This window comes from Rhagoletis zephyria, unplaced genomic scaffold, assembly GCF_001687245.7.
Source record: "Rhagoletis zephyria isolate East Lansing unplaced genomic scaffold, Rhagoletis_zephyria_1.1 Rzeph_scaffold_06291, whole genome shotgun sequence".
NCBI lineage: Eukaryota > Metazoa > Arthropoda > Insecta > Diptera > Tephritidae > Rhagoletis > Rhagoletis zephyria.
In genome coordinates this window covers 19,997-36,909 of record NW_016163374.1, presented here as the reverse complement: position 1 = coordinate 36,909, position 16,913 = coordinate 19,997, and the positions used below count along the sequence as shown (strand labels likewise).

At 41.2% G+C, this 16,913-nt stretch overlaps 2 protein-coding genes across 2 annotated transcripts; one reads left to right on the top strand and one right to left on the bottom strand.

Moving 5' to 3' along the window:
* The first annotated feature begins 6 nt into the window (after window positions 1-6).
* LOC108373034 (protein KBP homolog) lies at window positions 7-1,079 on the top strand. The gene has a single exon (XM_017628875.1). It carries the CDS (start codon window positions 81-83, stop codon window positions 609-611), a length of 531 nt encoding a protein of 176 aa, XP_017484364.1. The 5' UTR covers window positions 7-80; the 3' UTR covers window positions 612-1,079.
* Window positions 1,080-2,238: 1,159 nt separating this feature from the next.
* Window positions 2,239-16,783, bottom strand: LOC108373033 (uncharacterized). Its single transcript, XM_017628874.1, is given in 13 exon segments — window positions 2,239-3,120; window positions 4,648-4,872; window positions 4,948-5,370; window positions 6,049-6,356; window positions 7,867-9,158; window positions 11,547-11,666; window positions 11,735-12,382; window positions 14,312-14,531; window positions 14,608-14,887; window positions 14,959-15,507; window positions 15,584-16,351; window positions 16,432-16,594; window positions 16,692-16,783. Coding segments are annotated over 13 exon segments (5,970 nt in total).
* Between the last annotated feature and the right edge of the window lie 130 nt (window positions 16,784-16,913).

Below are 16,913 nucleotides of genomic sequence, written 5' to 3'. Positions count from 1 at the left end.
ATGCCAAAATTATTAAGGATTACGCAGAATTGTATCAGCATATTGCTTTCTTCGAAGAGGACCCAGTTAACCAGGCAAAAATGCAAAAACGTCGCGCGAAATACTATGAAGATTTACTTGAACTCCTCAATCCAGTCTTCTATATGGGTATCTGTCGCGAATGTTGGTATGGCGCCGGGCTCTCCTATTGTGCCATTTTAGATATTAAATTAGATGCACTAAAAGAACGTCGTACCCCACAGCCACACGATTTACAAAAGATAAATCAAACCTGCCAAAAAGCAATACAAAATTTCCAAGAATTTGTAAAATCGTACACGGACAAAGATAGTGACACGATCAAAGCCAGTGCTGACGCGGAGGAGCAACGCAACGTGCTCTATGCCTACTTTCATTTGGGACGCTTACATTTCAAAATGATAACACCCGATCTAAACTTGCAACTTGAAAATATGAATAATAGCCTCAAGTATTATAAACTTTTTACGGATGAATGTGCAGCCCGCAAAGAGATTGCCGAAACGCTGAACGCCGAAGTGGGCGTTTGCCGTGAAATGGTTAATTTGTTGCCGCTGAAAATTGCCAATATAAAAAAACGTTTGCCAAAGTAGATGCACCACATCCACCACATGTATCACATGCGACATTTATTTATTTATTGCATTTAAATTTTAGTTGAAATTGATTGAGGATTGAGACATTTTAATGTGATAACTTGTGTAAAAGTGATTCAGGCGACGGTGCTATTTTGGTACCTCCATGGTTTGCTTCTGCTTGAGAAAAGTAAGTTCGGAACTGTCCAATAGAATGCAATAATTTAAAATGAACGCTTAGGGACAAATACATACAATGTAGCTAAATACGTTGCCAATTTGGTTAATAATTAAATGAATTTTAGAATTGCAATAATAAATACAGGTGGATGGTTTTTCAAATCAATATGTAATTCGACCGTCTAAGGGCTGTGCACAAACATTCTCTATATGTACGGTGACCAGATTTCTGTGGACCAAAACAGGGACATTTCTAAAGCATCAAATCCGAGCATACAATTTTATTTTTAGAATAAAAAGACATAATATCCTTTAATACAGGTTTATTTAATACAAAACAAAGAAAAAAACTTGATTGTGATCTCAAAAATATATACACACTATATGCATATATGTTTTAACAAGTTTTGGCTACTTTTCTATGTAATAATGTTTATGACTGTTTTATGAAAATATTGCTTACTAATATCTAAAAAAAAAAATCTGTATATCAAGATTTCAAACTTTGTAGAACATTTACAAAAATTCGACGAATTTTGACAAATGTTGGTCGAAATTTTAAACTTTTTAATCAGATTTTTAGAATTTTTTGAGCGTGCAGTTTTGTAGCCAATCAAATTTTAGTACATATAACAAAGTGCAAATTCGAAGTAGCTTAGACTTGCTGGCAATTTTTTGTTCGCGCATTTTCGTCCATACAAAGTGTGTTCGACAATTTTTTTGTATGGGGAAAATGGTCAACATCTTCCACAAAAAAAATTTATATTTTTAAATTCGCCTTCGTTTTACTAGAATTGAATGGGCTACAAAACTGCATACTCTGAAGCTTTCTAAGAAATATATTAAAAAAGCCCAAAATTTTGATAAAACTTTGTCGAATTTCGCTAATTTTTGTACAAAGTTTGATTTAAATGGTTTTTGTTATATAACGAGCTACACTTTCATAAAAAAATAATAAACATTAAATAATCTAAAGGGGAATGGCCAAGAAATGCTAAAATGTCTCTTCCCTATCTCTATTTTCGCCAATGTATCACGAGCTTATATTTTATTATAATTTCACTAAATTCAGGATAGAATCGCTTCATTCAAAAAAAAAAAATAAAAAATAAAAGATATAAAAACCTTATAAAAATGTTCGACAGGAATGATGACAGCAATATAGCGAGAGTAGCAGGTACATCGGTACTGTCCCGCCAAAATCGGTACGAATGGTCACCGTATCTATATGTATTTCCGAACCTTCTAGTCATAATCTATCCACAATAACGAATATAAAAATAAGTTTCCTTAACTATTACTTATAATAACTAATCCCGTTCATGCCTTATGCAAGAGTCGTAACTATTATACAATTTAAACCAAAAATAAAAATTTAAATTAGCATAAAATTTCTCATAAGTTTGGAAGAAAAAAAGGCTTCTGTTTTATTTCAATAAAAAAGTAAAATAAATTTTAATTCACATCACAATGAAGCAAACTTGTTCTTTTGTGCAGTCGTAACTCTTTCTTTCGATCCCAACGAGCATTTAATTGTTATCGCTCCCGCCTTATGAATCTTCAATTCCTTATACAGATTCTCAGCTAGACGTCTTATCGGCATAGCTGTAATGCCGTCGAGCAGATTTTCCCGCGCATACTTCACCGTCTTGTCCACAATGTCATCAACATTTATACAACGCGGATCTATATGCGTATCATCTTCCAACAGCTGCATAAGTAAGCGCGTAGTTTTCTCGCTTTTAAATTCCTCCAATGGCAAGAGCTCAATAAGCTGCTCGAATAGATGCAACAATATGAATTGTGTTCTATTCAGCACAGCATTCGAGTGGTCCAAAGTCGTCAGCACATTCTGATAGATGCCGCTAATCAATTCCTCTGTATTCACTTCAGACGACTGGTAATCGTATGCGTTGAGCACATCACGAAACATTTTCGCTAAATTATCCTTGGACATATGCAGCAGATACTTTTTCGGCATCATCGATTCCAGCGCTTGCGTTATACAATCCAATATGCCATCGGTTATGTTGCCTTCGAAGGTGTAGGCAGCTTGTGCCAGATAGCGTGTGGCCTTCTTTGCATTCTTACGTATATTATCGGCGGTGGCGTGCCGATTGAACCACTGTGCGAAATATTTTTGTACAACTTTCTTGATGCGATCGATAGTAAACTGATCTGGTTCGATGCGTTGCATAAAAGCTTCGGGTGCTAATATTTTGGGGCAGTTAACATCATCATCATCCACTTCGACAGTCTTTTCAATTTTATCTTCCTGGACGACTTCGTGAAATAACTGCAGTGGTTTGGATTTCAAGCGTAATGTGCAAATTTCACGCTCCAGGCACTGCAAATATTTGGGGCGAGGGAGAAGTAACAAAAACTATGAATCGAGTAATTTAAAAATACATAAATAGGTAGTACACATAGAATCTACATAGCCCTCTAGTTCCTTACGATCTTCTTAGTATGTGTTCACCAAAAAAACATTTTATTTAGCATCCAGACAACGCTGAAGGCGTCCAGCCGAATCATTCCTCACCAATATTCACACACCCGGAGGTACAGAGAGCTAAAGGTAAATCATAAGCGTCTAAATCCATAAGCGGCATCTAGGACAAAGGCAAATAAACGTTGTTCGCAACATACAAGGCAAAACACGGCACTCCGGACACCCGAACAGACATCTGCTTGCGGCTGAGCCCTCGCCAAGGCATGACGGAAGGCATCTTTACAAACTGACGGACGAGGTCCAGAGGTTCATAAAACAACCACTGACCCCGACAGCGTACCGATGGGTATCGCCGATCTAAACGGGGTTAGGTCGTTAAAACAACAACAACTGCGTACCTACAGGCCATAAACGGCATTCACAGGGAATGGGTCTCAACTTACACCAACTCCGCACCTGTGATTGCCGTTTTAGGAATGCAAACACCCGACGTGATCGAGAACGACGTTTAAGAGATTTCGCCGACCTAAACAGGGTTAGATCGCCGAAACAACAAACCTTGGTCGGGAAAAACTCAAAGTCATTTACGTCGTGGTATGTCTGGTCATGGGGTGACTATCCGCACGGTATGTCACCACATGACCAGACATACCTTTCCTCATGCCCACTAAACCCCACTCAACTCACGCGCCCCTCTCTGTGGTGAAACCAGTCGGAGTGGCACATTTCTCGGGCCTCCCGTTGGTTGAGCTTGACGACAAATACTTAGGGGCAAGCCGACCTAGGCAGTGCTCAGTAAGCCACTACAACAACAATAGAGAAGGAACACTGCGTCCGTACTTGTGGCGCTCGGACCGTCAAAGCCCTTTGCAACGCGGCACACATCGGACTCTAGGTAGGGTTAAGTAGGCACTACAACAATAAATATACCCTTACAAAGCTATCTGCCGATTTGCAGTAAACAATGCAACTCCAGTGGGTGATGCGATGAATCGGGAGACATATCTGACAGATTTGCACCTGGTGGAATCACCACTAGCACTAGCAATACCGCGCCATCACTGTCGATCAAGTTAGCCTACCGCGCGAGACGAGATCAATACTATATTATTTAACTCTGGTCCGCTTCGTGCTTCGGAAATCGCTAAAGCCGGCCCTGCATATGTAAATAAACCATATAACACCGTCCGCTTGTTTGTCTGCCCTATATACCCTGCCCGTCTGTCATCAGAGCCCACATTTTTTGGGACTTTAGCTGGAGAATTCTGATGTGGATGACAGCTCACTTGGGGAAAAGTAATGTAACAACACTTTTAGGAGGTTTGCAAATAAATAAAAATGAAATAGAAACCCCTAATCGCTCCCACCACGTAATAAGAATCATTCCCCGAAACATGCTGGGAAATGTTTCCCCTTACTTACCTCAATTGTCTGCTTCTGCTCCTTGTGTATTTGCGTGAGCTTTTCTACGTCTCGATCAAGATTCACTTTATGTGGCTGCATCCATTTCTCGAAGTTCTTCTCCTGTGCTTTCAAAATTTTATGCAAAAAGTTCTTCTCCTCATTCAAAACGGTCAATATGTTAGACTTTTCCGCGCTGACTTTTGTTTCACGTATCAGTTCGTCCTCCAATAACGCCAACTCCGCCTAAAAGAGGTAATTGAAATTGTTAAAAACAAAATCTTATCCTTCTAACATCACTACTTTTACACCAACCCTCACCTTCCTTCTCGCTATTTCTCTCTCGATTTGTCGAAATTCCTCCTCAGCGGACGTTTCCAAATCGAATACATACCTGCGCAAAACCTCCTCCTCCAATTCATCCAAATTGATGATCATACCGAATTTCTTAATCATCGCCTGCTTGATGGCAGCCTCCAATCGTGTGATTTCGCTGCGCATAAATTTAATGTCGGTATTCATGCGACGCAAATGTACTACATTGATACGATGCAGACGTCGAGTCTCCAGTGTTTCTTCATTCAACTGGGAGACACGATCTTTCAGCTGATTCAGGCGTTCAGCATCGAATAGTATGGCACGACTTAAGTCTAAATAATCTTCGCCTGGTCTGAAGTGTTGCAATTGATCCATTGACAACACTACACAGATTTTGATTTTGTTTAGTTCTTGTTGGCGTTTGCGCTAAAAAAAAAAAAAATCGATAATTAACAGTTACTACTGCAGCTGAGGAAGTAAAAACGCATGCTCACCCGAAAAACCGTTAACGTTTCCTTCTCCTGCGCGTAGACTTCTTCGTGATACTTCATTTTCTTTTGCAGCTCAGCCACATCTGCACGTCGTTGCTCTATGCTTTTTTGTGTCTCTGAGAGCACCTTTTCAAGAGCATGCCGCTCGGAACGCAGCTGAAAAGCCAAGTCGTACGTGCTACGTTCCAGCCCTGCAGGACAGTGACTTTCATCTAACCGTATCGTAGTAATATCCGTTGAATCAATACTTTTGGCATCGGCATCCTCATCCTCGCTGGACGACTCGTCGCTCGAGGAGGACTCAGAAGATTCTTAAAGAAAAAAATGGTTTTTAACACTGAATGCTATCACAAGAGAGACAACCAACATCTTCTACTACATAGTCTACGTTCCCACGACAGTCGGGTCTACGTAACCGGAACGACCTAGATTTATATCTGGCCAAGGACTGTCACTCCAGCAACACTCCCCAAAAAGTCTTTTGGGAATTTGTATGCTGCTACAACAACAACTACATTGTGACATTCAGAGATCACAATGACCAGCCTGATTTAGNAAAAATCGATAATTAACAGTTACTACTGCAGCTGAGGAAGTAAAAACGCATGCTCACCCGAAAAACCGTTAACGTTTCCTTCTCCTGCGCGTAGACTTCTTCGTGATACTTCATTTTCTTTTGCAGCTCAGCCACATCTGCACGTCGTTGCTCTATGCTTTTTTGTGTCTCTGAGAGCACCTTTTCAAGAGCATGCCGCTCGGAACGCAGCTGAAAAGCCAAGTCGTACGTGCTACGTTCCAGCCCTGCAGGACAGTGACTTTCATCTAACCGTATCGTAGTAATATCCGTTGAATCAATACTTTTGGCATCGGCATCCTCATCCTCGCTGGACGACTCGTCGCTCGAGGAGGACTCAGAAGATTCTTAAAGAAAAAAATGGTTTTTAACACTGAATGCTATCACAAGAGAGACAACCAACATCTTCTACTACATGGTCTACGTTCCCACGACAGTCGGGTCTACGTAACCGGAACGACCCAGATTTATATCTGGCCAAGGACTGTCCCTCCAGCAACACTCCCCAAAAAGTCTTTGGGGAATTTGTATGCTGCTACAACAACAACAACTACATAGTCTACTTAGCACAACGCAACTTAACTCAATATATTCTTCTCAACGTCATTGACATTCAGAGATCACACTGATCAGCCTGATTTACATCAGCCAGAATAGCACTTGAAAAGAAAGCAGCTTCTTTTGTTGAGCAAAAGAGAAATCTCCTTGGCTATTGGTCTGTTGACCGGTCGCATCACTTTAGGGAAGCACGGGTAGAGGACTTTTAGGAGCAGTAGAAACGAGGAGTAGTCTTACTCAGTAAAACACTTACTTCAAGACTGCCCCGAACTGGGAAAGAAGAGACTCAGGTTCATGGCCGCGCGAAACTTTTGTGACCTGAGCGAACGGGTGGACATAAGAATAAAGCGATTGCTCAACTGTACTTATTGGTTTGTATCAGGGGTGGGAGAGAAGAATGAATGGGAATCCCATTGGTGCAACAACGGACAAGATTGAGATCCTTATTGGGCTTGTGTGCTAGTTCAGGACTATTTAAGGATAATTTCGAACTACTCCAAAATGCTCCTAATTCTAAAACTGTCTTGGAGTTCCGGAAATAACACTGAACTAGTCCCGAAATGNGTTTGTATCAGGGGTGGGAGAGAAGAATGAATGGGAATCCCATTGGTGCAACAACGGACAAGATTGAGATCCTTATTGGGCTTGTGTGCTAGCTCAGGACTATTTAAGGATAATTTCGAACTACTCCGAAATGCTCCTAATTCTAAAACTGTCTTGGAGTTCCGGAAATAACACTGAACTAGCCCCGAAATTGTCTTGAAAAAGTCGTAAAAAATATTCCAAAATCGCCTCGAAATAGTCCCAAATCAGTCCCGAAATGGTAAAAATCGCGGAAAAGTCCTCAGCTAGAGTCAAATGGACCTGAACTCGTACCGAAATGGTCCTGAATTAGTCCTGAACAGGTCCCGAAATAGTCATGAAATAGGTCTTAAAATGCCCCCGAAACAGCCGGAAAATCATACACTTGTCCCAAAATAATCTCGGACATGTCTGAAAACGGTCCGGAAATGGTTCTATATTAGTTCCAAAACCATGCCGAATCAGGCTCAAATTGGTCCCATAATAGTTCCTAAAATGCTCCTAAACCAGTCTTGATATGGTCCAGGACTAGTCTCATAATGGTAGTAGCAAATTTTACCCACATCGAGAGCTAAGATCTTTACACTTCAAAATTTTACTTGCCGAAGCTTAAGACGTCTCACAAAAGGAAATCAAGAATTTGNCAAAATTTTACTTGCCGAAGCTTAAGACGTCTCACAAAAGGAAATCAAGATTTTTTTTTATTTTTACACTCACCATCATCAGCCTTGGGTGGCTTTGGTGATCGCCATTTCTTTTTGAATATGCGCCGCAAGAAATCGAAGAATTTATGCCCCTTGCAGGTGGTCATGAATTTCTGCTGCACCGCTATTATTTGCTCGTTTAATCTATCGACATTCTTTTTGCTCTCCTCGATTTGCCGTTTTTTCGAATTGATCACCGCCTGCATTTCGTTGCGTGTCTTCATGGCCTCATCAGCATTGTATAGCAATTGATTTTCGATCTCTTCGCTATCGCGTAATATATTCAATTCTTGATTCAAAGTAATACTATAGCAGTGCATGAACTCAGCTTCGTACGAAGCTCTACAACGCGTTGCTATCATTTCCTCCAGATCCTTATCGAACTCACTAATACGATTTTTCACCTTCAACACTATGCCACTCTGTTCATCCAGCAAATCGATTAGCCATTGATAGCGCGCCATAGACAACCAAGGCGCAAAACCGTCCTCGTTGCGCTCGAAGAAGTCTGGTTCAGTAAAACTGGCATAATCATCGAGTTCTGCGAGTATAGCACTAATATCCGGCAGCTCGTCCACTTCATAGGCATGCAAAGATTGGTGTAACGAGTATTCGATCTTATCGCGCGCCGTCACATTCTGGTCGAATGACGGCGGTGGTGGTGGCTCCGGCAGTAAGTCATCAACTTTCTTCTCCAAATACAGTATATCTTCGATTTCTATGCCACAGCCTGGCTGGCAATTCTCCTTGAGATTACGCTCTGGATACTCAGCGTTCATATCAATATTTCCTATGGAAATCAAAAACTCGCGATTTATGTGTGGTAGAAATGAGTGCAACTGTTTCAATCGCTTATGCGACTCTTCTATATACTTGTAATACTCCCATTTGCGTTTGCGCATTTGCATCAGTTCCTTATTGAAGCGATCTAAAATGAGAAAATGTGCTTGCCTTGCATTCACCACTTCAATGTATTTGTAGGTGAGATTTTCGTTGACTCGCGGCTCATAGTCGTAGCCAATTTTGAGCTTGTAATCGCCAAGATTTTTCTCCGCTTCGGCAATTTTAAGCTCATCTTGCGGATGATTCTTGTTCGGATCGGGTTTACCCATTTCCATCCGCTCCCAATTATATATACGCTCGATTTCGTGCAGTTGGCGAGAGCGATAGCGTCGCAATAGGCGGAGCATTTTCTTGCTAAAGCGTGGTATGATGGCGTTCGGATTACGACCGAAAAAGAAGTTCTCCTCACCCAGTTCGGGCATGCTGGGCTCCTTCTCCTCGGCAACGATCGGTTCAATATATCTGAGTGGTGATAATTGTTATTAATGTTAATATAGGGTGCCGTTATTCTAAAAGGAAAATTGGTGCTGAAAAGTAGAATCTACAATCTACTTGAGAAGACAGAAAATAGTGCTTATGCTGTACGAGTTAATCAGCCTTATCATGAGTTTCATTTTCCCCGAATCGGTTCACTTTTCACTTTTGGTTTCCATATACAATTTACTATGGACGGAATGAAAATTTTCGGGTGAAGTTTGTTTCGGACGAAGCTCGGGATAAGGCAGATTATATTTTAAGACTTCCGCTAAAATATTTCGGAAAAGTGTTGACATTTTCGTGAGTTGGACCTATTTGAAAATACCTCTACAAATCGAGTTTTTTTTTTTATAAATAAAACTAGTTTTAAGAAATATTTTCTCCAAAAAATCACCTCAGATGTGCGATCAATTAATCGAACAAGCTGATTAAACGAAACCTGATTAATTACTTAATCAAAGAATAACCATTTTTGATTAAGCAAAGTAATTACATTTTAATGTAATCTATTTTCTTAATCAGAAAACTGATTAATCATAACCTGATTAATCAGTAACCTGAATAATTTCGGATATATATTTTTTTATAGAAAAAAGTTAATATATATACATATTAATTTTTTATGATTAAATCACGATTAATCGTACATCCCTGCCTCAGATGATAGAAGATTTATGCTTAAAAGGTCCGGTCCAAGTAAAAATATTAAAAAATTTTATCAAGATAATTTTTCATTAATTAAATATTAATTTCATTGGTGCACTGCGGCTTACCTAAGTATTTTTTTAATATCGTCTGGCTAGCCATAGTTTATCCGCTATGTAAATAGCTAATGCCCTTTAGAATTTTTCGTTTTCTGTTACCATCGTGAGTCGAAGAAGAGTGCATATGTATAATCTAGTGCCACCTATACTAGCTTTAAGAAACTAAGAAATAAAAGTACACTCTTACTCGGTTTGTGTTGTTGGAAGCTCAGTTTCCTCCTCGCTTGGTAAGCATTAATAAAAAATAAAAAAATAGTTAAGAATCTCATAATCATGAATTTCGAAATCTCATCCTCACTTCAATAAAGTATAAAATACTTTTAGGGAGGCATAACAATGCTTAACTGTAAAAAATACTCTTTTTAAATATGCTACTCAGTGAGTAAACATTCACAAGAATATTTTACGTTTTCGAAATACATGGCGAAGGGTCGTTTTCTAAAGTAGCCTTAAAAATTTATTTGCCCTTTAAACACAAATTTTGCTCTTATAAAATGTGTTTGAAGGGCAGATAATTAAAACAAAAAAGCTGCCTTAAATCGTTAAAAGTGTATTTTTGTACCCTTTTTGAATAGTTTAGTCAAATATAACCAAAATAGTGAGGCCAAAAATATAAGACACAATGGGAGTTGCATTTAGGCGTCCATAAATCACGTGACATTTAAGAGATGGAGAGAGGGGCAGTTTATATTATATTGTTAGAGTAGCAGGAGGAATCAACCTTCCAGGGCTACCGTTAGTTGTTGCCATATTCATCATCCGACTCGGAGAGCCTTAGGCCCAAGAACAGTGCGACGTCCGGCTGCCAGGTGCGTCTAGTTCAGTGGTGCACACGTGAGCCAAACGAAGCCACTCGATCTCGTAAGGCAGCTACACCAGCCCGATTACAGTTATTCCGTTTCCTCGGTGGCTATGATTGATGAGCGGCCGCCGTGAACGTTCTTATCACGGCAGTGCTCAGATTGGTTCGCGCTATGTCGCGGTGTATATCGGTTAATAATTTGTGGTGTCGTCCTTCGGCTACAGCGGCTAGCGGCTACAATAACCCCGCCCAAATCGGCTAGTCTCTAAGTCGTTGTCGCCAAGCTCAACTAACGGTAGACCCAAGAAGCGTGCAGCTTCTATAGGGTCCGTCCATAGGGATAGAGGCGTCAATTGAGTGCGGTTTTGAGGGCATTCGAATCATGGGGTATCTCTCGACATGCTGGGCACTCATTGGACACATCCGCATCTAGTCTGCTCAGATACGAATTCAACCTGCTGCACTAGCCAGAGCGAAGTTGGGCTATTGTGGCCCGAGCCTCCCTAGGCAGACGAAGCTCGGGCTCGTTCACGTCAGGTGCTTGTGTGCCCAGAACGGCATTCACAGGTCTGGCGTCTACGTAACTTGAGACCAACTCCCAGTGAATGCCACTCAAGGCCTGACGATATGCTTCCGGCCCAGAGGTTGCTTTATGAACCTCTGGACTTCGTACGTCAGCTCGTATGGATACTTTCTGACGTGCTTTGGCGAGGGCTCCTCTGCAAGCAAGTGCCTGTTCGGGTGTCCACGTCCATGCCAGCTTCTTGGTTTACCACGTTCTTCGCTGCAACTTTATAGAAAACACACCCTTGAGCTTACCTACGCTTCGCTGCCTCCAGCAGCAAGCGCTCCTCGATCTCACCCTTGATTTTCTCAAATTCCTCTCCAAGTTTTTCTACACGAAACGAGGTGACACTTACATCTTTGCTGAAAATAATTTAATTATTTCGAAATTAGGATTTTAAATCAAAGCAAATTCCAAGCTTTACACTCACCTAATACCGCTCACCGTAAACGGCACATGTTCTAATTTCTTCAAAAAATGATTATACAACTTATTTTTACCAACTTCAGCCACCTCCAGGTCGTAGGCCAAATCATCGCGTACATCTTCCAATTCCGTTTGCAGCTCATCCTTGATTTGTTTAGTTATGCGTTCGTCCAGAAGCAGCTTGCGATCGGGCAGTTGCAACTCCTCTTCCAAAGGCAACATATCGCTTTTGATATCATTGAATTTCACCTGCAATTCACCGATTTGTGCCAATACTTTTCGGTCATGCGCTGCAGCCGCTTCCTCTTTGCGCTTAATTTCGGCATAGATTTTCTCCTGTTCTAATGAAGGATGCTCTGGATCGTCTATATCGTCAGCATAAAAATCCTTTAGCAGAGCATACTGCACCACATCCAAAGGACCACCCTGTTCTACTTTGGGTCCATGCCACTTGTAAGAGAAAATATTGCCATCATATCCAACGCTAAACAAATATTGGCCATCGTAGCTGGTCAAAATGCGCGATATAATTCCATTGTAGGAATCGTGCATGGCAAATAGACGATAATCGGCTAAATCTGTGAAATCGTTGACGGTTGTACGATTGATGCGCAATTTTCCATCTACCAAGCCGAAAATCAGGTAATCCTCACTGGAAGAGAGGAGGGAAGAGGAGAGAAAATAAATTTCAATATCTGCATAAGTTATTACTTTCGATATAATTATCGGCATATTTATCGATATCGATATCGGTGTACCTGTATATCGATATATTTATCGGCATACATATACGTATATATATATTCATTGATGTCGAAATTGATAATTTTACCGATGGAAGTGACTTTCTTACTACAAGTGGATCTTGTTGTCGATGTATTTATCGATATAAGGTAATCTCCACTGGAAGAAAGGTGGGAGGGAAGGGAAATCTATCGATATAATTATCACAATATATATCGATATCGTTATCTGTATACCCATTTATTGATATCAACCCATTTACCAGCTGCCCGGCATGATATCACCTCCATAGATGTGCGCTGAGCAATGACCAACAACCAAAGCTTCTACCCGTCGAACAGCCACAACTCCGAAAACCGCACATTTATCAACATACAAATTTTGCCCCCCCCTTCCACCCCATCAACAGGATGAGCAATGTAATAGGTTTGCGCCTCATCGGCGCTAGGAGACGTTGCGTGACTCACGTACGTGCGTAATGGCATCCGAAAGACTAATTCTAAGGACAAAGTGGAACAAGCATCTCAAAATCTGTAATCTTCCAAGCAGGGCCAACAAGACGTGGCCGGCGGTGATATACCTTTCCAACCCCATACCGCCCAAAGATCACGTAGGCCTCATATTTGGCAATACGTTGTCGTCGGAGCAACAAATTTGTGCGTGCATCTTCAGCTGGTAGTTTATTGTGAAACCCGAGGCATACCATCATGCTTTATAGGCTGCTATTTCCAGAGCTTGGGACCAAACGGAATCTCGATTCAAATATTGGCCGGCGGAAAACGAGCACCTCAGTGCAACGAGAACTTGTTACTGACTTCCCTCATTATATCCGACTTGTGGAAAATGGGTAGGATAATCCGCTCTCTGAAACCAGGAAAGTAGGCGGATCTTGTAGAATCTTATAGACTAGAACTGTGGCAAAGAATATGCCAGTGCTTCTCCACTCTTCCAGAATAAGCATCTGCCCATCAAATAACATTAACACGGATTCTAAAAGATAAGCAAGGGTCTGAAACAACATCGATCCTGTGCTAACTCGTCCCTTTCATATCGGCCGAGGCGGTTGTTCATTAATTCATTATCCTGGCGAACGCCTGTCATCGGTCGAATTCCGCAACTCTAATAGCAAACCACTTTGGGGGTATCCCAAGATGACATACTACATCCGACACATGGCTAAACTCGTGCCGCCGTCAGCTGGAGTAACCTTAGTGAGTTACTCCGACGACTGTACTATCTTGGCCACGATTACTGGCTATATCTTTGAATTTTCTGAATTCTTAACCGAAACCTACTAATTTCTGAGGCTACATCTTTCACCACACTTTTCACAACATGGGCAAAGGAGGTCAGGCTAAAACTTAATGCGAATGGTGATGACCTAATTAGCCGACGGTATACCACACCAAATGTGGAAAGTCACGTGCGATGCCCCATCAGGATTTTCTGCGAACACAACCGCCATTGACATTAAGCTTTGTCGAAAGAGATAAGGTCCTTAAGTCACTTACAGACACCATTTGGAGTGCCGATAAAGAAACCTTGCTGGTGAGTTAAGAGACCATTAGAGGGCAAGTAATGAATTATGATGGGTCTAACACGGGTTTAACGTCTCAGGCCCTCTGAGTCGGTTCCGAATTCAACTCGTATCAGTTTTCGGATTCACCAAATTAAGGATCAAATTCAAACTAAAAAACTGGTTTTACAGACCTATCTAAACCAAATGGACTACAAGGAGCTTGACCCACCTTTATGGAGACAAGAACAGAATGCATTCACTTCTCAGTTGTAAACTATCAAAAGGGTCAGCTTTTCGAAGAAAATTGTGCCTACTTACATCGTCAAATAAGAGTGTATTTCGCAATCATCGCCGTCCGCTATTATAGTACACCTGTAAGGCTCCGCATTACCAAAGATTAGCTCATAGATATAACCAGCATCGAAGCCAGCCATCGAGGTCCACACAGTGCCATCGCGCGTATAGCGGAGCCAAAGCACTGGATTGGGCGCAGCAGGTATATGTAAGGGTTCCTCTTCTTCTTCGGGCTCAGAATCGGCTGCATAAAAGTGAAGAGCAAATGAAATAGCGAATTAACAACTGTTCTTAACTTAAGGGGGTTCTAAAGCATTTACCCAACGCCGTTTCCATGTCAATTTGCAAGCCCGGATTGGCTGCCTTCAATTTCTCCACTTCCACCAATTTGCGTTGACGTTTCTTCTCCTTGCGTTTCTTGATTTTCTCACGCTTTTGATCACGTCTTATGCGACTTTTAACCGATACAAAGCGTGTCGACTTCATTTTCTGCGGATCGGTAATGTTGTAGGAGAGAAATGTTTGCTCGTCTGTGACGCGTGCGGGTATTTGGTATTCATATACCTCACCAGTTTTGCAGCCCATCAAAATTGTGGAATACTGTAGATTTCAAAGAGTAAACAAGTACATAAGAAATTTTCAAAAACTAAAAAAAAGAAAAATAGAAGCACCTCATCATTCCTCCAGTTGAAACAATTCACCACAGCATCGAGCACCACAAAACCCATTGGTTTCAAGTACACCATATTATTCTCCTTGTCTTCAATGTTATACACAAATATGGACTTGTCCACGGAGGACACGACTAGGCAGGTATGCCTCGGATTAACTGTCAATTTCGTGATGGCACCAATATGCGCCTTAATAGCGCGCACCAAATGCAACTCCACTCTCTTTTCATTGCGCAAATCCAACACCAATTGACGTAGTATGCCATCGTCGAAGCCGGCGACCACATCCATACCCGTGCTGGATATTTTTGTCGAGAACCAATGCAAATCGCTGCCGCTTGAAATAAACTTCTTCTCCAGCAATAAAGTGTTGCGTACATAATCGAATAGGAAGATCTTGCCATCCTCGCCTAGCGTCATTAGATGCGTTGAAACGGGGCTTGTTTGTGCGGCAACCACTTTGCCGCCATGACAGCTATACAGCTTTTTTGGCTTGTTAGGCACGTCGTGAGTATTGAGATCGCAATACCAAATACCGCCATTGCCATCCTGCATAGAGAAAAATAAATAGAGAATGGACAAAAAGAGACGCCTCTCTTAAATCCCTACACCCCAGCTAAATTACCTGCGCATAGTAGCCAAAATCATTGCTGTCGAATGGTTTAATCTTCTGCAGCCCACATATCTCACAATCGCCCACCTTAAACTCATAGATCGGCTCGATCTCGACGAAGCGATCGTCGTCCGGCGGATCGGCTAGATCAACTGTTTCCCAATACCAAATACGTACATAACCATCCATACCCACAGTCATCACTTCACCGTTCTCCATGGTGATGCGTGTAATTGGCTTTGTGTGACACGGTTTACGTCCCTTGCGCGTAATCTCGAACTTAATCAGGCCCGCTTCCCACAACAGCATATTCCCCCACTCACAGCCTGAAATGATATTCTCATCGGGCAGCATATAAATCGCATAAATGTCACTAAAATCCGTTTTGCCAAAGCGTCCCAGCTCGCCTTTCAATTTCAAACCGGTAAAAGTGTTGGCCATTTTCCAAAATTTTATATGACTCAGTCCGCTTGAAGCCAAGAGTATCGGATTGAAGTGAGAAAAGTGTACGTGCAGCACATTATTCTGAAAGGATTTGGAACGCAACACCACATGACCGATTTGCCAACGCCAAATGGTGAGCATGAAATCTGGATAGCCGGCTTGTGAAGCGAATAGCTCGCCAGTGGAGTTATATGAGCCGCAGGTGAAGCAAGACTTGGCCGCATTCTCCAGCTTGATGCGCACCTCGTGCGTGGGATATTCGTAAATGAATATAGTCGGCGTTGCACCATTTTCCGCAACGGTGAGCAAATCGATGAAGTCGGGATGTTCATTGCGCTGAAAAGTATGCAGGTTTTTTTTTTTAATTTCCATTTTTTAAAGGGATGTCAAAGTCATTTTGACTTTGAAAGTTATACCGTTATAAATCCAATGCCGCCACCAAACACCGATTTGCGAAATGTAACTTTGCGTGTGGGTATGTCAAAGTAATGCAAATAATCACCGGAAGCAAAAACCAATGTACTGTCATCGATGAGCACCAAATTGAAGAAACGCTTGCAATCATAGCCAAAGGAATGGCTGAAAGTAGTTATAATTATTTATCTACATTCATACATACATACAGACATATGTACATACATACATAATTTACGAAAAAATACATAAAAATACTTACCGCAACTCTAAAATATCATCGCCAAAGGAGGGCTCTTTCTTTGTTATTACTTCCGTTTCATCTTCATTTTCCATTTCTTCTTGCTCGGACATGTTTAACTATTTTCGAAACTAAAATTATTTTCTTGTAGTTTTTTTTTTGTAATAAAATAAATTCCTATTTTATTATTTCACAAAATATTCATTGACACTGGCGAATGAAATTGGAAGAGAAGTGCTATGA

Excerpts from the sequence above, each read along its gene's own strand:
- LOC108373034 (XM_017628875.1), top strand. The coding sequence starts at position 81 with ATGCAAAAACGTCGCGCGAAATACTATGAAGATTTACTTGAACTCCTC.